This window comes from Pollachius pollachius (genome assembly GCF_949987615.1).
Source record: "Pollachius pollachius genome assembly, chromosome: 6".
Classification (NCBI taxonomy): Eukaryota; Metazoa; Chordata; class Actinopteri; order Gadiformes; family Gadidae; genus Pollachius; species Pollachius pollachius.
Window position 1 is genome coordinate 12,871,711 of NC_136939.1, and position 27,258 is coordinate 12,898,968.

General features: G+C 43.0%; 1 protein-coding gene across 1 annotated transcript in view; it reads left to right on the forward strand.

Annotated features, from left to right (window-relative positions):
• LOC307076448 (kin of IRRE-like protein 3) overlaps nucleotides 1-27,258 on the forward strand; it is a gene marked incomplete at both ends in the record, with an annotated part of 151,876 nt that overhangs the window by 115,415 nt on the left and 9,203 nt on the right. Inside the window, 6 exons of the mRNA XM_079737455.1 lie at nucleotides 8,676-8,781; nucleotides 20,086-20,234; nucleotides 20,568-20,695; nucleotides 21,743-21,869; nucleotides 24,191-24,291; nucleotides 26,019-26,217. Coding sequence (XP_079593581.1) covers nucleotides 8,676-8,781; nucleotides 20,086-20,234; nucleotides 20,568-20,695; nucleotides 21,743-21,869; nucleotides 24,191-24,291; nucleotides 26,019-26,217 — 810 coding nt within the window. The remainder of the gene's footprint in view (nucleotides 1-8,675; nucleotides 8,782-20,085; nucleotides 20,235-20,567; nucleotides 20,696-21,742; nucleotides 21,870-24,190; nucleotides 24,292-26,018; nucleotides 26,218-27,258) is intronic.

Below are 27,258 nucleotides of genomic sequence, written 5' to 3' on the forward strand. Positions count from 1 at the left end.
TAGGACGGACCTTAGCTACAACTTGGCAACGGGAGGTATTCTAGTCCGCTCAGCTTTGAGCCAGAGAGCTAACGTTATGCATTGTACATATTTATTTTATTTCACTTGGCCTCACTCCCAGAGGTCCACGGTGCAATGTTTTTTTTTACCACTTGGATGCTGACGGCGTTTCCCGCCAATTTTTTTTTCCTTTGGCGGCCCTCAGTCAAATTCTGGGTCCTAAATTGGCCCTCAGCTGTCAAAACTTTGAGAACCCCTGCTCTAGGGTCTATAGCATATAACCGCATTGTCTGATTAAAGTTTAATTCATTTTTCACAATTTACCAGCTCTCGTTTTGAAGACCGAATCACCGCGCCATTCGTTTCAATGGGATTCGGAACTGTCTATATACTTTCAACATAAAGTGTACATATTTATAATTTGAAATTCATCCCAGCCTTTATAACACAGAAACTATAGGGTCTTTAGCAGGGGTGCCCAATACGTCGATCGCGATTGACCGGTCGATCGCAAAGGTAGCGTGGGTAGATCGCATGGCATTGAAGGAAAACATAAATCATCATTAAAGAAATAGACGTCAGCCTATCGTCATGAAATTTGCGCAGAAGTGCGGGAAAATTAAAAAAAAGCTTGCGAGTTGCCTAGTTAGCCTTCAATTTTTAGCCCTCGTTTTTTCTCTTAATCTTAAGAAAGGGTATAAAAATGAGTGGGGGAGCTGGACCGAGTAAGAAGCCAAAGACGTAGTTTTTTTTCACTATGTCATTTTCGAAGTGCGTTTGCCTCATCTGCCAGTCTACCATTGCAATACCGAAGAAGAGAAATGTGGAGCGGCATTTTCGGACTGCTCATAAAAACTATGACACCAACTTCCCGCCGAAAAGCGAGCTGAGAAAGAGAAAGGGGAAGGAACTAAAATGCCAGTTGTCCGGACAGCAGTCACTTTTCTCACAGCTAACTTCAAAAGCCAAAGCCGCCACCGAAGCATCGTTCCGGGTGAGCCACTTAATCGTTAAGAACAAGAAGTCCTTCCAAGACGGAGAGATGGTAAAAGAGGCATTCGTTGAAGCAGCTGACTCATTGTTCCGAGACTTTAAAAACAAGGCAGAAATATTATCTTCGATCAAAGCTCTCCAGCTGTCAAGAAGTACAGTTACACGGCGCAGTGAAGCCATGGCCGAGGATTTGACGCAGCAACTTTGGAAGGACATCGCAGATTGCGAGTGCTTCTCACTGCAGTTGGACGAATCTACTGACGTGAGTGACACAGCCCAGTTGTGCATTTTTATTCGGATTGTGTTTACTTACATGACTGCAAAAGAAGAGCTGTTGACACTACTGCCCATGAAAGAACACACGCGAGGAGAGGATATATTTCAGTCTTTCAATAACTTTATCATGAAAACCCAGCTCCCAGTGCACAAATTGGTGTCCATCACCACGGATGGAGCACCCGCAATGGTTGGCCGCGTGAATGGATGACTTCCTGAATTACCACTGCATAATACACCAACAAGCGTTATGCGCTAAAATGCTCAACATGAAAGAGATCATGGATGTGGCAATGAAGATCGCCTGTTCTATTCGCACCAGATCTCTTCAAAGACGGCTATTCCGTGCACATCTGGAGCAGGCTGACTGCGACCACTCTGAGTTGTTGCTACACACTGACGTGAGATGGCTTAGTCGAGGGAAATTCCTGCAAAGATTTCGAGAGCTCTGTCCGGAGATTAAGGAGTTTTTCCGTGTAGCTGGACATGCAGAATACAAGCAACTAAATGACGGTCAGTGGCTGTTAGACTTGGCATTTTTAACTGATCTGACAAAGCTATGGAATGACCTTAATCTAGATCTGCAGGGAAAAGACAAAACAGTGATTTATATGATCAGCTCAGTTAATGCATTCAAACGAAAGATGCAACATCTCTCCTCAAAGCTGTGGCGCCATGATTTTGCAAACGTCCAGAACCTGGCGTCAGAGCTGGAGATGCAAGGGAAAGCCTGTGTGCAACTTGACAGTGCACGCTACACAGAGCAGATTGACAAATGTCTGTCAGAGTTTGACAAACGCTTTCAAGACTTTTCTTTGCTCGAGCCAGTCGCTACATTCATGTGCTATCCTCATATGCTGAGGTTGATTCACTCGCATCAAAAATGTCAACACTGTTTCACCTGAACTCTTCTGGAGTGGAAGATGAGATTTTGACATTACAAGCAGACATTCAGCTGAAGTCCAGAGCTCATGGAGAGTTCTGGAACTTACTCACAGAGGAAAAGTACCCCAATATGAGGAAATGTGCTACCTCATTGACTGCTTTATTTGGCTCCACTTATTTATGTGAGTCAGCCTTTTCCCACATGAAGATCATTAAGTCAAAGTACCGTTCCACCATAACTGATGATCATTTGGAAGTGTGCTTGAGGCTGGCTGTCAGCAGCTACTGTCCGGACTATGCATCCCTGGCTGATTCCATTCAGTGCAAGTCATCAGAATAAGGTAATGACAAAAAATGTACATGGTTAATTGTGTTGTGTTGTGCAATATGGGCTCATGCTGTTATGCAAGGGACATCAACATACATTGTACATATAGAGAATTCTCAATATATTCATGAATAAATATGTTTAGCATTTTTGTAGTAGGTAGATCATTTTGACTTGGTCATTTTATAAGTAGCTTGCATGCTGAAAAAGTGTGAGCACCCCTGGTCTATAGCATATAACTGCGTTTTCTGATTACAGCTTAATGCATTTTTCACAACAGGCAATTTGACTGGAACTACTTAGCTGGTAGTTGTTTTTTTTGCGTTTAAGATATTAAGTGATTTCTTGCCGATGATCGATGGCTGCCTTTGTGAATGTCGGCACACATCAAATAATCGATTATTCGTTCATACCACCCACAGATTATTCGACCATGGAAAATTTGAGTTATTCACATCCCTAGTGTGCCTGCCCTCTAGCATGCATGCCCCAGGCTGGGCCAAGTAGCACTTGAAAAGACGTGGCCTCCATATGTTTGAGTGTGTGTGTGTTTGTGTTTGCATACATGTGTTTGAGTGTGTGTGCGTGTGTGTGTGTGTGTGTGTGTGTGTGTGTGTGTGTGTGTTTGTGTTTGCATACATGTGTTTGAGGGTGTGTGCGTGTGTGTGTGTGTGTGTTTGTGTTTGCATACATGTGTTTGAGTGTGTGTGCGTGTGTTTGTGTTTGCATACATGTGTTTGAGTGTGTGTGCGTGTGTGTGTGTGTGTTTGTATTTGCATACATGTGTTTGAGTGTGTGTGCGTGTGTGTGTGTGTGTGTGTGTGTGTGTGTGTGTGTGTGTGTGTGTGTGTGTGAGTGTGTGTTTAAGGCCCCGTCCACATGAAGCCGATTTTTTTGGTGAAACCTCATAAGTCTTGTGTGTTTCGGCCGACCGTCCAGACGGAGCCGGCGAATCCGGTGCCCGAAACCGCACATTCCTGAAACCACCCTCGGAGGTGGTTTCAAATCTATCCGGACCTATGCGGTTTCGTGTTAGGGTTGGTGTGGACCCCTGAAATGCAAACGATGTCATTAGCCCCCCACCAGCTGGGGGACGTCAGAGTTGCGTTGAATTTTTTTTTTTTTTTTTTTGAATTTATTATTTTATTTATATTCTTTAGGTAGCTTTAAATAAAGCCCCTTGATAAATTAAATTGCTAACTGTACATTAAAAAGTCTTTCTGCTCAATTTAAAAGGTTGAATCTCCTCGTGGATGAATGTTTGTATACAGCGCGCAGGCTGTATGCGCGCAGGCTTGATGCACTCCACTTTTTTCTGTGGAGAACCAACGCTTTGAATATTTACTACAGCGTTTCTACTGCTCGATGCGGTTTCGCAATGATTCCGTCTTTACGGAGATATTCCTGAACCGCATAAAATGAAACCGTGCGAAACCGTTAATACGTGCGTTTGTGTGTGTGTGTGTGTGTGTGTGTGTGTGTGTGTGTGAGCGTGTGTGTGTGTGTGTGTGTGTGTGCGTGTGTGTGCGTGTGTGTGAGTGTGTTTAAAATGTCTGTGTATGTGTTTGAATGTGAGTGCATCCCACATGTGTGTGTGTTTAAATGTGCGTGTGCATGTGTATGTCTTAGAATGTGTGTTTGCACTCGTGCGTGCGTCTGCATGGAGCCTGAAGACACTCGGGGCTGCACACGTTTGGTCAATAATTATGAGCAGCAGCAGCAGCATCAGTGGTAGCGCTGCATTTTGTTAGCCTCATGCTCCGCCCACTCACTGCAATTACCCTCCAAGCCGCTCCTGCTCGTGCAATTACCCTGGGACATCCTCTGCCTCCTGGCTCCTTATAAGGGCCGACTTGGGCAGCTCATTCCAGTAAATAAAAGGACCTCTAATACATAACAAGCTTGTGTTGTTTGTTATTGGTAAAAATAAACACGCTTTTTTTTTTTTGGGGGGGTGGGGGGTTTAAGTGCCAGACCTGTTTCTCATTCGTGGTTGTTACCGTGGATACCCCGCTTACTATATTACTGTTCATATCCTATTTACATGAAGGATAGAACTGTCATACATATGTATTAGATTTGGCTCCGCACAATGGGATTCAGTAACTGAGACAGGGGAGGCTCCTTCAAGTCGACATGTTGTGTATTAGTGTCGTTGTTGTCGTTGTGGTCATTTATTTACGATGTTTGCGCACGTGTTCAATAATAAAGGACAACATTTTTTAAGTAAGCATCTTCCGTTAATCAATCTTGCGCTAGGAAATATCTGCAATATGTGAGAATAGAACACTACATTAAAGGAAAACAATAGCCTATAGATTTGTATATTCTATACATTTATCTGATAAAAAGCAGCACGTGTTCTAATTAGGCAACTTGCTATGTTTAAACTACTCTTTCCACTATATTTAATGTTGAAATATTTATATTTTTCAAAATAAAATTATGATTGAATAAACGTATCAATAAACCTGAAATCCACAGAGAAAAGTTGAATTATGGAAAAATAACTGATAAAAGGTAAGGTAAACTAATGTGAGGGTTAGGGTTAAGTCAATGGCTCGACATGTATCCATTTTAAAGAGCTAATTACATTAGTAAATATACCCTTTCCAACCATGAATTCCCCTATACAGTACATGCCATGCTGAAAACGGATCTGTCCCGGGAGCACTGAGTAATTCATTAGATACATTTTCTTCGACCATGTTGCTGTAGGCTGCACACACACACGAGTGTCAACTTTCATTATTCATGTGTTTCACAAACTTTACGTTGCGGCATCTTTGTGTAACAGCCGAGATAAAAAAAAAAAGAGAAAATAAATGGATTTGTTGCGCACTCTTTAGGTCATTTGCGAAAAAAATATAGAGTAAAAACGGCCCCAGAGCACTTAAAGGACCACACACAATTCAGTTTTAATTCGGTGTCATTCCAAATTAACTTCTCATCGCAAATGTTTGGACAGCAGACGTTAGCATCTGGCTTGTTCTGTGGTGCACATTTGCCGCCACGGCATCACCCTGCTTGTGTTTCCCCATGTATGGCTGTGGTGGGCAGGGGGGTGTTTTATCCGTCTATCAAATCGCCTCCCGGGGGTTTTAGGTCTGCCCAGATCTGATTTGGTCTAGCATGACCCAAGCAGCAGATGTTCTATGTTTTGATGTGTTTTGTTGCACTCTGCTGTGCCTGACCTTTCACAGTGCACACCACACAGAATATTAGCCTCAGAGATGAAGATTTCAGAAAACAGAACAGTGCGTTTTTATTGCTGTATGCGTGTTAGGATTGTAGGCGTACCTTTTTACTCTTATGTGAACAAAAAATAGATTGGGTTATTTTTCAGTGAAAGTGTTTTATACAAAATCATGATGAATCATGGAATGCGCATTCCATCCGTAATATAACTTTTGTTTCACCTAACTTCATTTCCAAAATCATTGTTAGATCATAGTATCCTTCTAACATTTGTATTGAAGCTATTATACATAAACATGATCCAGAGTAATAAAAATAATAAAATAAAAATAAAATGCAGAAAAAGAAATAGCAATTGACAATCTCTCTGCCAAATGCCGGCTAAAGATTTGCATCGCTGATCAGAAAATGTACTTACCAGGGAGAGCGGGTTGCCCTTTAATCACGTACAGGACATTGCAGTCAATTAGCAGACTGTAACGGAGAAGAGTTGATGCAAGCAAAGATCTTTTGATGTCCTCTGCTCAAACGGAATGTAATGGAGGCTTTCAGAGGTTCAAACGGCAGGGTCTTGACCACTTAGATGAGAAGCACTTTGGCACTTTGAGAGAGAGCCATTGACTGCATGTGTCTGCTAACGTCTGGCACCGTGGCCATTCAGGTCGTTTCATTGATAGAGAGCTATCCCTGACCGCACCAAAGTTGATTTGGAATGACAATGCGTTGTGTGGTGTGTGAAGCCATGGGTAATTGGTGGCAGAGGCAAAACATGGCTGGGGTGTCGGAGGACAATTTTATACAAAAAATGATTTATCTGCTTTGCCTTTATTTCTCTTAAGTTTTCTATTTTTTTTAACCCCTGTTCCACACTATGATAATATTGATCCTCTGAGAATTGATGAATTCATTTTGTGGTCGTTACTCTATGGACATTTGGTTAATGAGGTTGTGTTGGTAGCTCTTAGATAAATGACTTGCATGTAGTATACATATTAAGTGAATGATGAAACAAACTGCAAATTGTCCTCACACCTACCAATTTGAAAGATGCAAATGTGTTAGTGTTATCAGCAAGTTCATTATTTTGTAAAGTATATCCTTGGAAACGCCCACGCAATAGTTGAAATATGTTTCAATTTAATTTCGCATTTGCAGTTGAACTACAAGAAAGCAGAAAAAAAGCGGAAGCTTTTTTTTCCGATTGAAGTTGAACTCTTTCCAAAAAATCTACCGTGAGTTTGTTGGCACGGTTATACCGCTCCACTTTGATCTTTCCCACTTGGTTTTTCCTGGTCAGCGGCCGCGGCGCCACGGTGCTAACCTGGAGCTAGCTAGCAGGGCTTTGTTAGCAGAGGGTCCATACGGGACTACAGCGGCTGCTTATCTTACTGTGTGTGTGTGTGTGTGTGTGTGTGTGTGTGTGTGTGTGTGTGTGTGTGTGTGTGTGTGTGTGAATGTGGGTGTGTGTGTGTGAGTGTGTTAAAGTGTGTGTCTGCAAGCCTGCCTGTATGTGTATGATCATGTGAGTGTTTTTGCGGGTGTGTGTGCGCGTGTGTGTATGTGTGCGTGCGTGCGAGTGTGCGCGCATGCGTGTGTGAGTGTGTGTGTGTGTGTGTGAGCATGTGGGCCTGGGTACCTCTGTCTACGGTGTTATTTGAACTGCACTGAGAGTCAACCAAGCAGCAACAGAGCACCCGTGTGTTTGTTGATTGGACCAGATGGGTAGGACCTCCAGCCGCAGCCTCAAAGCCCACTGTATGTATTATGTATGATATCGCAGTATAAATCAAAAGAAAATAACTTTTCCATCAAGTCTAGTGTTTACCAGAGAACTGCACACTCCCTTAAAGCTGCAATCGTCAACCTCAATCTCCCCCCTCACCCCTGCCTCTGGCCTGCTGCGTCAGCGGTTAAAGAAGTTAGGGTGGAACTTTGGGACTTCACCGTCAACCCTCAACGACCCGGGTTGGTTAGTGTAGGAGAATAGCTGGAAGGATTGGCATTGAACGTTTCAAATTGTATTGTATAAATTGAATTGTACTCATACAGTACCAGATAAGCAATGTTGATTGTTGATTTAATAAGAGATTTTCAGCAACTTAACTACAAATAAAGAAATGAGTAGAGACTTTTGGTTGGTAGCTTAAATATATAAATGTTCAACTACGAAAATAAGATTTCCAGTTATACCTGGATGCAATCAATGCGGACCTCTCGTAATCCAACAGTTTTGTGACTATACTAACGTCAATGGTTCTTAATCAAGACCTTAAGGCTGGGTTATTGGTTCAAAACAATGTGTTTAACGTCCTGTATATACCCTGTAAATATAAATGTTGAAAAAAGACAAAGATCAATATTAACGGTGTGTACCAACAGACATCTTGCAGCCCTGATATGAGTGTCCACAAGCCTAAGCTTGTCTTTGAACCACAAGCCTCAGCTTGGGTTCAAACAGTCTAGGCCGCTGTTTGAACCCAAGCTGAAAAGGCTCTTGGTTTGACGTCCAAAATCTGCACTCTAAAGATAGACAGCGGGCAAGAGCCAAGATCCATCCATTCTATCTTGTACTTAGGTCACGGCATGTCTTCTAATATTCACTTTAAGTCACTTTGGATGAAAGCATTGGCTATATCAGGAGATCCCAAACGGTTCATGCTGGGACCCCACTGTGGAGGTACATTTGGACCCCTGTTCACCAAATATTCTCATTACCCTGACAAAAAAGTGGGATGAACAACATCTCTCTGTATAGTGTTTATCCACGCATTATTCAAATGTCCAGTCTTGGACCATACAAGACAACCATGCATATATATGTCATCTTTGTTTTAATACAAACGTAATTGTGGCCGTCCAGTGACCCACTGGCCCCTTGAGGCCTCCCATTTGTGGTGCCCCGATGAACACTTTGGAAACCACTAAGCTCTTTGTCTACATCTGCTCATGGCGGCTGTACTGATCCTTTTTTTTCGGTACGTCTTGACCCGTGTAGACTTGCCGCTGGTCAACCTGACTGTGGACCCCCAACCCGTCCTGGAGGGGAACCTGGTGCGCTTCCACTGCGCTGCCAAGGCCAACCCACCTGTAATCTACTACAGGTGAGTCCTCCCCTGACGCTGCAACGCCACGTTGGGCCTCTTGTTTCCACTCTCACTTATGTCTCCAAAACCCTGTGTACTCTTTATCTTCCAACCCCCGTGTTACCTTTTATAATCCATACCCCATGTTGCCTTTTATAATCCAACCCCCGTGTTACCTTTTATAATCCAACCCCCCTGTTACCTTTTATAATCCAACCCCCCTGTTACCTTTTATAATCCAACCCCCGTGTTACCTTTTATAATCCAACCCCCGTGTTACCTTTAATCATCCATCCCCTGTTACCTTTTATAATTCAACCCCTGCGTTACCTTTTATCTTCCAACCCCTGCGTTACCTTTTATCTTCCAACCCCTGCGTTACCTTTTATCTTCCAACCCCTGTGTCACCTTTTATCTTCCAACCCCTGTGTATCCTTTTATATTCCAACCCCTGTCTATCCTTTTATCTTGCAACCCCCGTGAAACCTTTTATTGCTTTGTGAAAAAACTGTTTTAGTTTGTTGTCTTGGAGGACAGCGTTGGAAAACAAGTACAAAACCAAATGAAAAAGTCGATTATAAATAAAGACAGAGCTTTTTTTTCTGGAGTAGTTCTTTCACAAAGCAATGAATATCAGCTAACAGTGCAGGTCATATATTGGGTAGTCATCATTTCTTTCCCACTTTCTTCTGTGTCATCTGTAAGAAGGTGTTTCTATGCCTCAACTCAAACGGTTTATAGTTGTTACTTAATACACTGCATTATTATCTTCTTTGGCTTATCACACTGTTTTCAATATCGAATCATCTGTAGGTAGTATAAGTTATTTGAATATGTGTCTATTTATTTATATTATAAATACAGATTATAACAATAATATAACAATTTTGAAAAAACAATGAATAATAAACTCCCGAAACACTTCACAGCCTTTTGAAACAAGTATGATTTTGCTTTGGGAAGTCATTTTTTACCCGGGGCGATCAGAGGTACAAAAAAAACAACTTATGTGTGGGAACATCCCACCAGCTCAGCCACCTCGGCCCGTAAAACTCCCTGTGGCGCCCTCCGCCATCATCACCACCTTCCACGGCAGCTGGCATCTCATTGATTATACATGGGACAGGGTGCCCCCAGATCCCAGTGCACGTTGTCGCCATCTGCCCTCGATACAGGACCACGCCTTTCTTTTACACTTGCTCCCAGCACACACCCATGTGGCCTGAGTGTTTCCAAAAATGTTGCACATGTGCAAGGGGATTGTTTTGGCTTCCTAAAGTGAGCCCATGGACGACCGTTTTTGGTCTATCTTTTTATGACAATGCGTTGTGTGGTGTGTGAGAAACTAATTGGTGGCAGAGGCATTTTATATGGATGGATTTAGATGGATTTCATATAGATGTATTAAGATGCATTTCATATAGATGTAATTACATATATATTATATACATTTATTTAGATGTATTTCATGTAGATGAATTTTAAATGTATCTCATATAAAAATGTATTTTGAGAGCCTTGTGAGACCATCCAGTTATTCAAGTGTGTGAGTATCAATCTTGCCTTGGCGGCAATTGATTTCCACATGTATGGACGAGGCCATACATAGTTTATAATACTCAATCAGATTAAATAACGCTCTTTCTCTCTTCGCTCTTGCCGAATCAGATTGAAAGCAGAGCAGAATAATTTTCTCCTATGAGAAAAGCCTTTTATATACAACGTGTTGATTGCTCCGTCGATTGCTACACTTTCCCTGGGCGGCGCCATTGTTTTAAAATTCTGCAGACCGTGGCGCTTCTAGCATTTTTACAATTTCTGGGAGAGGCTGTCAAAGGGCTGGAGGCCAAACTAATCTGAAGACAAAAACAGAATGTGAACTTTCGGGATCAGGATGGTCTTACGGGGCTAGTATTTGATCCGTGATACATTTCATAAAGAGTTATTTCGATAATTGTGATACAAAATAGATATATATTGGAGAGAGGGAGGAAAGGGGGCTATTCTCCGTCTATCCCCCGTCCCCATAAGCTACGCCCCTGTAGTAAGAGCTTCACTGGGGGCTGACGGGGTTCATGGAAGGAGCAGATTTGCCTGTTCACAACAGATAGCTTTGAGTCCGGCGATATCTACTATTTACGCGCTTGAACCTGTGTGCTCTGGGTTTCTACTTCTATCTTTCTTTCTGTTTATTCCCAAGCTTTGGATTTATGCTAAGCCTTCATCTTATACTAACCTCAGGCTAAACACCTACCGGTAAAACGCCTATGTCTCTGTGGTTTCTGTGTCTGCTGTTATTGCTACAAACCACAAAAGATATCCATTAGTTGACCTCCCAAATAATATTTATTCTTGAATTAGCATTTCTCTGCTCTGACTAAGTAATAGGAAATCCTTTTATCAGCATTTCCTTGCATAATGTTGTGTCAAATGTAGGTGGGCTATTGTGAGTATGGTTTATATTATTTCCTTTATCTTCAGAACGCTTTTCTTCCCTTTTTTGTAAACCAAGCTGTTGTCCTTAAGAAACAAAAGGAGAACATCTTGCTCTGCCGTTTCTTTTGACCTGTCTACACGTCCGCAGCCATGTCTCAAAAGCCAGGGTATTAACGATTCCAAATTTTCGAAAAGCATAATTACTGTTTATGTGTGTGTGTGTGTGTGTGTGTGTCTGTGTTTGTGCGGTTGCATGTATGTGGTCTTTACCATGCACTTAAACAGTGTATCACTTGTAAACATGAAACCCCAGCGATTTATCTTTTCTCAATTATTTTAATGGTGCCGTTTAAAGCACTCGTCAATGCTCATAATATTAACCACTTAATTTGTGAAGCACTTCTAGAAAAGCATCCAGAGTGCTCCATCAAGGGGTATCATAGGCATAAGGTTAATATAGTGAATAGGATATGAGGAAAAGATTAGTAACCTAGAAATGTATCATGTGGCAATATATGGGGAAGTGATGTTGACAGCTTCACAGATATGGATCCAGGATATAAACGTTTGGCTCAATAGAAAGGTTTAGAAAAACATACTACGGCTCAGGTAAATGAAAGGCATTATTCTGTCAAATATATAAACTGAATCCAGGGAAAGAAGTTGCTGTTGTGTATTTACTGTGACAATAGTGAGAAGAAAACCAATGAATATCAATATTTCTTTATGAATGGGTTTTTACTGTGCAATGACATTGATTTATATGTCATTCTGACAACGGCAGCAATTCTAAGAGTCTTTTGTCAGTTGCACAGGGTGATAACATCAGTTCCTTCCCTGTGCCATTGTTTGAAAGAAAGGAATAGATTTAAGGTGTATTTCTACTGCATAGTACGGGACGGCACGGCATAGTATACTTTAGTGAACAACATCAAAGCATGAGCCAAGGTTCCAGTATGGGTCAGATAGGCCTGCATGTAATGGTGGAAAAACACCATTACCTGCCATCGCACAGAATATGTGCACACATGGATTCATTATCTCGAACCCAACTAGGTATATAGGAATAGGCCAACATTAAATGACTAGAGATAGGCATGCCAAGTGACCGTAAGGTCTCGAATACGCCAGTTTGAAACCCAAGGCATATGCAAATGGTTCCTGTATAATAGGCCAAGTCAAAATATGGATTTGGGCGGATGACACATGTGTGCTTCAAAAAAACACTCCGCCGTGTATTTTCAAAAGTACCTTCTTCCTGCCGGCTTTTATTTAGGGAAATGTAAACTAGCTTCATGCCTCAATCGAGTGTTGCTGTCCTTCGCCTCTTGGGGGAAATTACCATCCGTAACCAAATCCCTTTCATTAGAAACAAAACCTTGGGACGGAGTTGGAGTGGCTGTTACTGGTTGACCTGCTTCAACCCCTTGGAAATGCCTAGCCGAGCAACTGTGGTATTCTTTCTCCCATCGTCTCTGTGAAGTGCATGGGGCCGGTTTAATGGTAGCTCCAGCCCACCTCTGTGTGGGGTCGGTGTGCTGGAAGCAGAGCAGACATCGCTTTACATGTAATTAGAGGCTAGGTTTCTCACTCCCACAATGATCGGCTGACCAGATCTGCTAAATCGCTAATTACAAACAAGCACGGAGGTTGCATCATTACGGCTTGCAGGCTAAAAGTTGACAGGCTGAAAATGGGCTCCAAATGGAAAACAAAAAGTTCTTCTAGTGACTTAATAGTTCAAGGTAGAGTTTTACTGCATGAGTCAATATTGGACGTTTTGTCCATTTCGGACTTGACAGACGGTGTGAGCTCCTCACAGCCCTGGCATAATACCCCTGATGGATGGCCGCGAAATAAATATGGGGCGAGAGTTGATATTGATTTTAGTTCATCTCTCTTTAAACGAGTGGTCCTTGGCTAGGCAGCAGGACGTATACACCTACAGCTGTGTGTGTGTGTGCGTGTGTGTGTGTGTGTGTCATCATCCTTGAATGCTTTATTTTATTTATTATTTATATTAAGGAGAGTATCGACTGGTGTGATGGCCCGACTCGCAGGATTTAGTTTCTATACCTGTGGGTGTGGCGCCACACGCACCAGCACATCTCCTTAGTACTTCCATGGCAACAGGTTCATTTTTCAGCCTACCGTCAAACCCTGCACCCCTCCCTCCACCCCTCCACCCCTCCATCTCCCCATCTTTCAGGCTGAGCGCACTATTAATCACCTGAGATCTACCCTTTTGAGTGCTGAGTGCATGAGGGCCTCCGGGCAAGATGTGTTGTGCATGCGTGCGTGCGTGCGTGCGTGCGTGCATGCGTGCGTGCGTGCGTGCGTGCGTGCGTGCATGCGTGCGTGCGTGCGTTCACGTATAAGTGATGCAGAGGGAAATGGAGAGGAGGGCAGGGTGTGTAAGGGGGAATGTTAGAGGTTGAGAGAGAGGAAGATGCACATAAAAAGAGAAAGAGAGAGATGCAGAGAGAGAGAGGCAGAGAGAGAGAGAAAGAAGAGAGGAAGAGGCAAAGATGTAAATAGAGAGAGAGTGGAAGAGAGAGAGGAAGATATGTTTATAGAGAGGAGGGCAAGCAAGTACGGGCTCCGCCTTATCTCCGAGGCACCAGATGTTGCTCTTGATGGTACACTGGTTGCACTCCTCCTCCTCTCCATCCTCCTCCCCACCCTCCTTATCTTCCTCCTCCCCCTTCCCAGTCTCTTTATCTTTCTCCCCTTACTCCTCCTACTCATCAACCCCCCCATGCTCCCCAAACTCCTCCTCCTACCCACCCTTCTCCTTCTCATCCTGCTTCTCCCCAAACTCCTCCTCCTACCCATCCTCCTCCTGCTCCTCCCCCTCATCCTCCGCCCCATCCTCCTCCTCCTCCTCACCCCTATCCTCCTCCTCCTCCTCACCCCATCCTCCTCCTCCTCCTCCTCCTCCTCCTCCTCCTCACCCCATCCTCCTCCTCCTCCTCCTCCTCACCCCTATCCTCTTCCTCCTCCTCACCCCTATCCTCCTCCTCCTCCTCCTCACCCCTATCCTCTCCTCCTCCTCCTTCCCTCGCATGTGTGGAGAAACCTTAGACCTATAATACATGAAATGTATAGAAATAAATCCATTCATCCGGTGTCAACTTAATTGTAAACGTATATAATTGCAACCACATTTGCAACGTTCAATGGAAATTTGTGTAATCGCGCCACATGCTGAGCCCAGCATATAGTGACTATATAGTCAGATTTGTGTATACATTGTACGTATACAAGGCAAGTATATGGTAATGGTATTATTAGGGAAGAAGGAGACAGGGTCCTAGAAACAATTAGTTGTGCGAACAATGAGTTGACAATTTCATTAACAGCAACGATTTCTGTTGACATACCCAGTCATCAGTCTGTTCTGGCTCCTCTAATTGGTTTATAAAATAGTGTGAAATAATGTGACAAAAATAAGTAAAATAGAGGGAGAAAAGGATGAAAAATAGAGATGGAAACAGAATTAATTAGGAGTGTAGGAGGGGTGGATGGATTCCACTGCATGTCTCATTTAGGATGCAACCACTGGGATCATCTAGGGTGGTGCAATACTCCATCACAATCACAATGCTTTTAATACCACTCTGGGTGCAAAAGTCATGCAAAAAGAACTCACTGAGAGTTTCTATCTGCCAACAACGTTACGAGGAACATCTATGTTTTATGTAATACAATCATTATGAACAGTAAATCTTCCAAGTGGATATCATGACTACTTTCCCTTCTGTTCCTCAATCTACCCGGCTCTCCTTTTCCCTCCTCTTCTCTCCTGTTCTCTCTTACTCTCCTTGTCTCTTCTTTTCCCTCCTTTTCCCTCCTCTTCTCTCCTCTCTTACTCTCCATGTCCTTCCCTTTCCCTCCTTTTCTCTCTTACTTTCCTTGTCTCTCCTTTTCCCTCCCTCCCCTCCTCTTCTCTCTGACCCTCCTCTTCCCTCATCTTCCATACTCTTCTCTCCTACTCTCCTTGTCTCTCCCTTTCCCTCCTCTTCCCTCCTTTTCTCTCCTCTTCTCTCTTACTCTCCATGTCCCTCCTTTTCCATCCTCTTCTCTCCTCTCTTACTCTCCTTGTCTCTCCTTTTCCCTTCTCTTCCCTCCTATTCTCTCCTCGTCCTTTCCATTCTCTCCACTCCTCTGTTCTATTTCCTTCACCTCCTTTCTCTCGCCCCCTCTCCTCTCCTCTTTGTTGGAAAGGTTACAAGCATATCCTGGACCCTTAAAAGAGGCATGGCACAGATCCAGTACGATCTGCTCTGCCACACGTTTCTATTTTTTTACCCTTTTTTTGTGAAGGGCACTGCAAACAATCTCAGGGCATTTTAATCTGGGAGCATGGCATTCCTCGCGGCGGCTGTTGTTCCTCTCCTCCCCTTTCCCGCAGAGCCTGTTGTCATTGCAGAGATGTGGCAGAGAACACTGCTGAAACCGTCCTCACATTTATACCATTCCCCTCACCTGATCCCGGAGTGTGCGTGTCAGCACTGACAGCCCGCACACGCGTCGATTAATTATTCTCTGCAAAAAGGACGAGAAAGTTGTTAGTTTTACTTTTTTTTTCTCTCTCGCTTTTTAAATTCACAGGTACAGCCTCAGAATATGGCAATCCATCTCTGTCCTGAGCGGAGAAGGCTGGCACATTTAATGCGTGACATAGATTGATGGGGACTTTGAAAGGGTAGAGTGGTCCTCGGAATCTGAACGGGACACCGCTCTCGCCCCTCTGTACACGTTAACTTTTTATGCGGAGAGGGAGATAAGTTTACTTTTTTAGTGAGCGTAATTATGTTTCCAATAAGAGGGAAAATAGCAGGGGTGCTAAATGAGGCTTTAGCAGAATAAGCCATATATGGACAGATTGTTATATTGTAAGCCAGCTATTTATATATATATATATATATATATATATATATATATATATATAAATGCAGAGAGAGAGAGAAAGAGAGAGGCAGTGAGAGAGTGAGAGAGAGACAGAGAGATATGCAGATATGTCCTCTGTGAAAAAATGTGGTTGTATATTCTCCATAAGAATAAGTATGAGATTGATGGAAAGTAATATATGGTAAATATAATATTTCATAGCTTATCATAATGTGTAGCTCATTTGTTTCTTAATTTTGTGCTTTTGGCTGTTCTACTTGCTCTACTTTTTATATATTATACTGGTGTTATTGTGTTACAATAACTTTTTTGTTCTGTTGATATGATATAAAAAACGTACAATAAAGAAACTACTAGAATTGGACCACAACATAATGCCAGGTGGAGTTTAAACATCATAAAAATAATTGGGGAGAAAAAATTGCTACATTCTCCTGAACCGCTCTATTATAATAACACTGTTATTTTTAATCAAGTTATTCGCCCCCAATCCACATCACTAAACGAATTCACTCCCCCGCAATACTCTCGACAAACCAGTCAAAGAGGCTGTTGGTGGAGACGATTATAACTGAGCCTCCAGGCATTAAAGCGATGGGAAAGGTTAAGGTTGAGGCGAAGACTACTTCGCCTCAACAAGAGAAAGCGTGCGCTGTTCAAAGACCATGCAATCATGGCGTGATCATGGGTAATTACAGGACCAAACTCATCTTCTTGACCTAGCCAGGAAGGAAGGCAAAGACATTCAGAATGCAGCCGGGCACGGCTGTGTGTTCCCCCACTCTGATCAAGTATTTGTTTACGTGCGCTGTGTGAAACGGCGGTTTTGAAATATTTCCGTGTTTTAGGATTGCGTTTTTGTTGTTTACTTTTTGTTTTCAAATTTAAGTTGAAAAGGTTGAGTAGGAGAGTAGGTTTCAATTGTTGATAATGATGATAGATGCAATCAATAAACTAATTTAGGAATTCCATTACCCTAAGGTAAAACAATTAAGTGGCTCAAATTCTCTGCACACATTCTTTCATTTTGTGTGGGTATATTTGGATGTGTATGCAAATTGAAAGGGATTATTGGCTGTGATCTCTCTTTCGCAGAAAATGTTGTTAATGTTTAGGAAAACGTTATTAATGCCCCCTCCGATGGGCTTTGACTTCAGATTTTTTTATTTAATATATGAAGCTTTTATGTTGTTAGAATTTGATCCCTGCACACAATGAATAAAAAAAAAACGGTAAATTGCTGATAGCTCAAAATTGTCTTTGGCCAAGAAAACCTACAAAACTTTTGAGCAGCTTTCTTGTTTTTGTCTGGTTCCTCCAGTGCAAACAACAGGATAACCGTAAACCATCTGCACAAGTTACACCGAGTCATCTATTATCCTTCAGGCTTTTGTTTTTCCAAATTCCCTCGGCGGGATGCACGTCTGCAGATGCCAACAGAGTGAGAGCACCCCACTTCAAAACTCTCCACGCTGGCTGCGATGCGATGATACTGGGACGCCTTTCATCCATGAAACAAGTCCAAGCTTCACACACGTTGCACATTAAGTTATGAGGACAACACTAGGCAGTTTTTCTTTTGTTTTCCTTTTTTTTTTTACAGAGTCTGTTATGAATCAATAAGAGGTTGCCGACGGAGGCTCAAGCGGGCGAAGCTGCATCCGTCAGCAGGTGGAGCGTTAGGCTGAAGACAATAAGCCAATCTGTTGGAGAGACGCTCGGCTGTTGCGTGACAGAGCTGGATTCTTCCACACGTTTCCTGAATGGGAAATGAGCTTGGACCTATACAAACAAGCCCCACCCCTTCCTTTGACATCCCTTTGGAAGAAACCACACGAGACAAATTATCATCTTGACAAGGTGGGCGATCCGCACCCTGCTTTCCCTCTCACTTGGGGATGTGTCAAGTTTCCTTTGCCTGACTACGCTGCTTTGAAGACAGCTGTCATGGCTGTTTGCCGTTGTCAAGTTTGGGCTTTGCTTCCCCTCCGTCAACCGCAGTAGACTGGACGCGAGCCAAGCGGCGCTGAGCGCGCTCGATACACGCTTGTTTGAGAGTCAGTTGTGACCTTCAGAAGGAACAGCTTGGTTCAGGTCTCACTAAACAGGAATCGGGACAGCTAGGGCTGCAGAGTGTGACAGCACGGGTCACTGGGGTCATAGGGAAATGGTAAAAACGAAACGTAAAGGAAGCGTGAGGAAAGCAGGATCAGGAAAATGTACCCTGAGCCCTCTTCTAGAGATCCTCACCATCATCAGGAGGTCAAAGTTCTGCGTCCTTGACATTTTGAATGCAGGAGAGTGCTGGACAGCTTTGCACCTACAGCTGTTCAACTAAGTAATAAAAAGGACACCCCTTCGGACACCTTCTCTTCATCCCCTCTTTTCCGTAGTATGAAAAGATATTCATATAACGCGTGCATAACATCTTGCGCAGTTGGGTTTTACTCTCTTTATGAAAATAATTTAGGAAGCGCAACAGACGGAGGAGAGACTGTTTTCTTGGTTTGGAAACCATTTGGCAGAGTTCTCACTGAGGAATGTCTGAGGAATGAACAACCACACAACAACACCTCATTGTTGCTGTGTGGAGAATCACTGGACTAACAAACACTGGAGCATCCTCATTCCTGGGTGTTGTTGTTCTCAATCAAGAGTCAACAGGTGCTTGCACCTTCAATCCCCAAAACACTTTGCACTTGTCTTCCTGTTTTACCACTGGATGTGTTGGTTTCCTTTCCGTGAACCTGCCTGAGAATGCCGAGGGGTAGAGGGGTGAGAATATATATATATATATTTTAGGAACAGCTGCCTTTCGTATAGATACAGGCCCATCACATACATGGAACCGACTGTTGTATGCATTTCAAACGCGGGAAGGGGCTTTTCTTGATGTGGATCGATGTGGCTTGGTTCGACCATACAAATCATGCTATATAAAGATTTCAAGGCCAAAATAGAATTGTCTGGTTTTCACCTTCTTGGATCTGATGATGTCAGCTGATCAACTACAATCTACCGTATTATAATGATTCAACCATACAACCAAATGAGTAAATGGAATTAAAAGCAAATGTGTTAAGCTAAAATATCACTCATATTTGTATGCTTTGAAATGTGAGAATATTGAGTGAGAACAATACAGATGGCATAGCCTGTGTGTGGCATGCAAAAATTAAAATCTTTGGATATCTTCGAGATTGCCCCGTAAACATTAATTATCCCCCCCTTCTATGTCAAAGTTCCACTTTGAAATATCGCTGTTTAATTAATATGGTGTATGTTTCTGTTCTCCCAATCTGTTGTTATATACCAGATATCCTTGCAATTATTTTAAGGAATAATGCAAAATCAGATATCCATCAACACAATATCATGTTTCTTTGTTGTTTCGGATCCTTTTATGATCTTACGAAGTAGGTAAACATCTTCTCCTTCCTAAACTGACTGGCCTTATCTCCATTTCAGATTTTTTGAAACCTCCTGAAAGGTGTGGAATACAACTGAATTGTGCACCCTCTTTGTTCTTCTTTGTATCGCCTCTGTGTATAAACGTCCAGCACGTTCTGTTGTTGTGCTACACCCTGTGCTGTGCTGCTCTCTGTGCCAGGTCACCTTTGTTAAAGGGATGTTAAATCTCAATGTGTTCTACCTGGTTAAATATATCAAAAGTAAACATCCTTCCTGAAAACCCCCTCACTCGCTGCCGAGGTCGGCCTTCATCTCCCGTTGTCTTCTCTGGGGATCGGTGCGTGGTTTCTAACGGCTTTGAATGGTTTCTCACCGACGACATGAACGAAACATGACACTTTGTTCAAGGATTTTTCTCTTGTTTATTCATGTGTCTATTTCAAAGGGACAGGGCACAATGCAAATGTACAATATATGTATATTGCACCAGAGCAACAAGCACATTTTCATCTGTAGTCCTTTCACCGGTAGTTAATTAAGTTTATGTTTCTTTTCTTACAGATGGGCCAAGGGTGGCCATCCAATCCCAGAGGTGACGGGCGACAGCTACGAGGTGGTGGTGGACCACTCCTTCTTCACTGAGTCCGTGTCCTGTGAGGTGACCAACGCCCTGGGGAACACCAACATCAGCAGAAACGTGGACGTCTACTGTGAGCGCCTCTCTTTTTCTCTCTCTTTCACTCGAGCATTCACTCACCTGACACTGTGGTTCTTAAGACCTTTTTCAACGCAGGAGCACAAAGTCATTTGTATGTGCAGTGTCAGGCAGTGACCCATAGTTTCAGTAACCCAGGTGTAGAAAGTGTGTATGGGTGTATTTCCAGAAACTTATGGCTGGGGAGTCACCCTTTACACTAGCCTGTCCCCTATAGCCATGTTTTGATTTGGTTTGTAACTATTAGGTTACATCAGTTTAAAGGTCCCTATAGTTGTTATTGTTATTCTATTCTTATTTAATAGATGCAATGTATTTATTTTTGAAGTTGGCCCCAGAATGGCAGCAGAGCCCCAGTCTCTCCAGGTGGACCTTGGATCCGATGCGATCTTCAACTGTGCCTGGACGGGGAACCCCTCTCTGACCATTGTGTGGATGAAGCGGGGTTCAGGAGTGGTACGTCCTCAGACTCTATGGACATTGAATGCATTCAAAAGCCGTGGAAAGAGAGCGTGTGACCGATACAAGAGGTCAGGGACCGTATGTGCAGGATATAGTTCTGGCGGGACACTCTAGCCATAGTCTGCCCATCAGTTGACGGCTAACGTGCTCCAATCAAACGCAAGTGAACTGATTGGTGGACAATTTAAGACCTCCCCGTCAAACAATCACTCTGCGAAGTTAAGTGGACTGAGCAGAATTCTCCCGCCATCACCCCAGCCTCCACCTTCTTTGGTTCTGCTCTGTATTGTATGTAACCTATAAAATCACTGGAGATATCTGATGTACCTGATGGGGGATTGTATAGCGCTCCCTGTCGTCAAATGTTGGTGGTGTTGGTAATCTTTATCTGACATCTGTGTGTCATGCTTTAAAGCCAAAAGCAGGGAGCACCAGAAAAGAGTGGAACCATACCACACAATGTAATTAAATTACAATCTAATCTATGACATGAGTGATTCATGACAGAAGTAGGGTATGAATACAGATAGTACAAGGAGAGTGTTGGGCAAAAATATTCATTAGAACAGCAGAGAATAGCCTAAAAGTTAAACAGTATTAAATTGTAAAAATTGTTAAACCACCTTAAATTACAAACAAAGATTAATTGCACAAACAGTCCAGCATTTAGAGAAGGAGGGAGTAAAAACATGTTTTCCTTTCAATTACAATAATTCAATAATGCCTAACTTACAACCAACCTTCCTGAGGTAACTCATGAACAAGTTAATATGTTTTGAACAATGTTTACCATCGAAACGTACTAATCATCACCGACATAGCCACCTTTACTTGACATTCTGTCCTTTTTTTGGTCGGTCAGTTTCATTGTTTTCTCACCCACGACAAGGATGGATGTGACCGGTGGGTCTTGTCTGACCTTTTCTTTTAAAAATGGCTCCCCCCCCACCATCACCCACATACACAGTGACTAACTCTCTCTCTCTCTCTCTCTCTCTCTCTCTCTCTCTCGCTCTCTCTCTCTCATTCACACACATACAGGTGCTCAGCAACAAGAACACTCTGACACTGAAGGCGGTGAAACAGGATGATGCTGGGAAGTACTTGTGCCGAGCTGTGGTCCCCAGGGTTGGTGCCGGCGAGAAGGAGGTGTCTCTCACCGTCAACGGTAAGGCCACGGGACGATGGGGTTGGCCATGGCAACACGCCAATTACACCAGGAGGAGGAAAGATCAAATAAAACTGATACACAAAAACATAACCTAATGATGCCACTGCAGGACAATTACTGCCTAACATAATTAATTCAGTAGTAGTAAGTAAAGACGTTGTTTATTCGATTTATGGGTATAGCTCAAGGGTTTTTGTGTGAATAAAATAATGTTTAAATGTTGAAGTAAGCTTTTTGTTGGGCTATGAAGTCATTGGGTTTAAAAGCCCAATATTCTTGCAGGTGATATTTCTTTAATTGCATGTATTTTGCCAGCATTAAAAGCAAATATTCTGGTTCAGCATTATTTTTTATTGGAATTATTTATGTTATTTTATTTTCGTTTTGTTTGTTGTTAAATTGTGGTAATTTAAAGCATGGGTGGCAGGATGCAGTAAAATAAAAGTAAAAGGTAAATTTGCCACAATTTATATCTAATACTAGATTTATTGGATGGCACGTTGCCAGATTCAATAGCTCTACGCTTTTAAGCTAAATGAGTAAATGTGTATTAGCAGGCTGCCTTCGCCAAGTCTGCTAAAATCCATGAGAAAGTGGGGTCTGCCACAAATAAAAAAAGCCAACTAGAAGAAAAAGTGTTTAGCGTAAAAGCATATTGTGACTTCACCGGAATACCATGCTGTCATTCTTCTTAAAAATACACATTTACTGTAGGGTAATGGTGAACTTTGTGAAACTAGAAACTGCAATAGTTCACAAAAAAACAAGATATCTCATTGTCTCTATTCTTCTCTATTCTGCTTATACCTATATTCTTACTTTAGATTTCTGCTGATTTGCTTTTAGTTTAGCAAGCTATACCGGGATCTACCAATGTAACGTGCTATAATTCTCCACGAGCATGAACCCCATAACGCAAACTCTGTATGCTTTCATGAGTGGCGTTTAAATTGTACAAACGGGAAGTCGAATAATTACATCCGTGCTCAGCTTAATTACAATACACTCGGCTTCTATTCCAACCCGTTTCCAGACACTGCGCCTCTGGTTCTGCGCTGGCCGTCCAAGGTGAAGGGGCTTCTGGGGGGGTTGGGGGGGGATGCTGCTGAGCTGGCTTTCTCACGCTCAGCAGTTCTGCTGAGAGGCTCTTGGGTAGCATCAGGGTCCGTCCACAGCGACGCAGGGGCCCGAAGCCAGTGTCAAGTGTTGCAGGTGATAGTATCTGTCATGCCGAGGAAGATTTGTGTCTCCCCCTGCTTTGAGTGCTTCGTGTGTTGTCATGAGTATGATGTGATGTGTTAGTGTGGTGGTGGACGGGTTTGGTTGCCTTGGTGATGGAGCATCCCGATGTGAACCGAACGATGCTCCTAAGCGGTGTCTCTGGTTGGATCAGGCTGAATTCGGAGCGATTCATTGAATTCTGCCTTAACACGTTTTCTGTTGCACATTTGGAGTCGTTATTTCGATGCCTAAGCCATCCATGCACCCGGTGATGTTTAAGCCTGTGTGTGTGTCTGTGTGTCTGTGTGTGTGAGTCTGTCAGTGACAGTCCTGCTCTTCCCAAACCCACACACTCACACACAAAGTTTTCCCCATGGTTTTTCTATACCGTGCAGAGCTTGTGCCAAATTCATAGACTTATTAAGAATGTCTAGGGAGAAGCGCACTTAAGATATAAAGTACACACTGTAGATCAGTTTTTTCAGAAAGTAGACTTAAGTGGGTCAAACACTGAAGAAGTTTGTGGATGATAAACACAACTACCAGCCAGCACAGCAACCCACGCCTAGCTGTACCTTTCCTCTGTGCTCACCAATATGGAGCAGCAATCGCATGCCAAACCTATTCTTTCCCATGAACAAAATAAACAGAATCTTTGCTTTCCTGCACACTTGTGCGTCCTATCTGCTATGCGCTGGTATCTGCCTCTTCTAAACCCACTTACCTGCATAAGCCCATAGAATTCATACACCAAAAGCACCATGAAAATGTTACATTTAATCCGTCTAATGCCCCGTCGCCCTGGCCTTCCCCCATTGTCGCCATAACGACCGGGCTATTCAGCGACAACAAGTCCAACCGCTGCCATAGTACCTTAAAAATAAATAAAAAAAAGGGTTAGGGAAGCGCAGGAGTGAGCGGTGAGTAATGAGGTGGGGATGTTGTTGTGTATACGTGGCCCCAGTTGTGTCTCCTGCCCTTCTGAGGGGATAAGGGGGCGGTGATGGCGGGACCGGGGCGCTGAAGGCCAGGGCGCCTGATGTATGGGTCAGTGAGTGATGGAGTGCTTCCTCTGTCTGTGGATGTGATCCCCGCAGGCCCTCCGACCATCTCCAGTACCCAGACTCAGCAGGCGCTGTACGGCGAGAAGGGCCAGATCAAGTGCTTCATCCGCAGCACGCCACCGCCCGACCGCATTGTAAGCCATTCTTTAATGTCTTTTCTGCTCAGTTCTCCTCTCTCCTTCCCCCCCTTCCTCCATTTTGACAGTTCATTCATCCCCAGTGTTTATATATTTATTTTTTATGTATTCTGTGTTTGAATGGCTTTTATTTATTATTAATCGGGGATTGTGCATGTGGGTATGTGCACTTGAGATGGTTATGCCTAAAAAGAAGTCCTTCCCTCTTTCATTCCCTCTGTTACTGCAATCGTTCCTTCTTCCGTTTTCTGTCTTATTTCTTCCCTCCCTCCATCCAATCCTTCTTTCCTTACTTCCTTCCTTCATTCCTTCCTTCTTTTCTCCTGCCATTCAATCCTTCATTCTACCCTTCCTTCCTTCCTTCCTTTCTTCCTTAAGACCTCCATCTGTTCAAGCCTTCCTTCTCTCCTTCCTTCTCTCCTTCCTTCTTCACTCCCCCTGTTCAGGCCTTCCTTCTTTCCTTCCTTCTCGCCTTCCTTCTTCACTCCCCCTGTTCAGGCCTTCCTTCTCTCCTTCCTTCTTCACTCCCTCTGTTCAGGCCTTCCTTCTCTCCATCCGTCCTTCCTTTATTCCTTCCTTCTTCCCTCCCGCCATCATCCTGGCTTCCTCCCTACTTCCTTAATTGTTTTATTACATTCCTTAGTTACATGTCCACACACATTCTCCCCCTCTTTTCTTCATGTAAGACAATAGATTAAAGATCTCCTATTATGCTACTTTTCTGGTCTTAATTTCTTATTAATGACTCATATAGAGCAACCTGACACGAATCACAGCACAAAAAACGATGTAGATTTTCAGGAAACTCTTCCTCTCATCTGGGCACTTTAAGCATTCTCTGTCAACACTCTAATTCGTCCTTCTCCCCCCCCGCCAACCCCTGTGATTGGTTACCTTCCGGAAAAGCATGTTGCAGCATTACCATACATGGAAAATCCGGATTGTTCTACGGAGAAAAATCCCGGAAAATTAAACAAATGAATGGCGACCGGCGTCCCTAGTGTTAAGTGCTCTGCACAGCCTCCCCAGACGGTCAGCAGGGAATATGTCTAAATGCATGTACGTCATTATTTGACACTTTAGTATGGTTAAAAATGACTATAAATCATTATAACAACGTTTATAGGTCATAAAAGTCGAAAAAGCATAATAGGTGCTCTTTAATAACAGCAGTGATTCATTCATCATATCCTGCACTTAGCAAGCTGTTGTGTTTGTCTGTTTCTTGACTCCTATGGTGGATTCCCTTACTCTTCTGAATCTCTGTGTGCCTGTTTGCGTAGAGGGGTTCCCAAACTTTTTAAGTACCACCTACCAAATACCAATCCCAGACGGCACAGATTGTCTAGCAAGTATACCTATTGTTGTATTTATGCATTCAATCGTGTCTCTAGGCTGTCAATTAAATATGAGTTTTGCAAATCAAATCACATTATTTGGCCTTTGCTACAGTATTACATCAGGGCTTCTGCACCTTGTTGACATACTGTTAATGAGTTTATAGCTCCGCACCGGCAAATTGTATTAAAAACTGATTGATTCTACATTTGGTTGTTTTGTTACATTTCTAAAAGACGTGGGGGGCCTCAAGTAGGACAGTTTGGTACACAGCGTTCCACAGTGCTGGAAACTCTGTCCTAGCAGATACTAGCTGTGCTGTATAGATACTACCTGTGCTAGTATCTGGGAGATCTATACCCTAACCATCGGTCCCCTGTGTACAGGCGTGGTCGTGGAAGGAAACGGTGCTGGAGTCGGGCACGTCCGGCCGCTACACTGTGGAGACGGTCAGCACAGAGGAGGGGGTCATCTCCACGCTCACCATGAGCAACATCGTGCCCGCCGACTTCCAGACCATCTACAACTGCACGGCGTGGAACAGCTTCGGCTCCGATACAGAGATCATAAGGCTGAAGGAGCAAGGTGAGACACCAAGCGGAGGGGTCTCTGCCCTCTATCTACCCATCTATCACTCTGTCCCTCTGTATTTCTCTGTCTCTATCTATCTTTCTTTAGAACTCTGTCTCTGCATTTCTTTCGGTCTTCTCTGTCTCTATCTAGATCTCTGTCCATCTATCTCTGTCTCTGTATTTCTCTATCTCAATATATCTATATAGCTATATATATATAGATATATATATCTATATATATATGTCTCTATTTCTGTGTTTCTCTCTCTTCTCTGTCTCTTTCTATATATCTATATATCTATGTCGCTATATTTGACGCTCTCTTCTCTGTCTCTATCTAGCTTTCTAGCTATCACTTTCTCTATGTATACTCTCTCTCACTCTCAATTCGATTAAATTCTTTATTGGCATGGTAAACATACGTTTACTTTGCCAAAGCAAGTGTGAAATAAACACAAACAATTGACATACAATTAAACATATTTTACATAAAGAAATTAACAAACAGAGCTGCGTAACATCCAACATTGCAATCAAATATATAAATAAATGGCAGTATGTGTAATTTCCTTGGGAAATCCTTAGTTTTGCTATATAAATATATCAATAAATAAATATGTAAATATATGCATATATATATTGGCTCACTCTTTCTCTTGCAGTATCTTTTTTCTGTCGTTCTATCTCAACTTATCTATCGTCATTTCTCTGTCTTTCTCTCTTCCTTTCGCCTTTCTACCTATCTATGTCTCGGGCTCTCTACCTCCATCTCTCTCTATCTGTCTTACGTTCGCTATCATGCTCTCCCTATCACTGTACCTCTCTTCCTCCGTCTCTCGCTTCCCTTTTTCTCTCTCCCTCCCTCCCTTTTCATCACTCTCCCTCTCTCCCTGCCCACCCCCCCATCCATCTCTATCTATTTCAATCTCCGTCTCACTAACCTCGATGTGTGTACCGATCGAGGTTAGTCTGCACCCCATAACCATTTGTCACTTGTAGAACTTCCTAAGTAGTGAAACTTGAAGGGCAGCTTTTTGTGTGTACCAGTTATTTT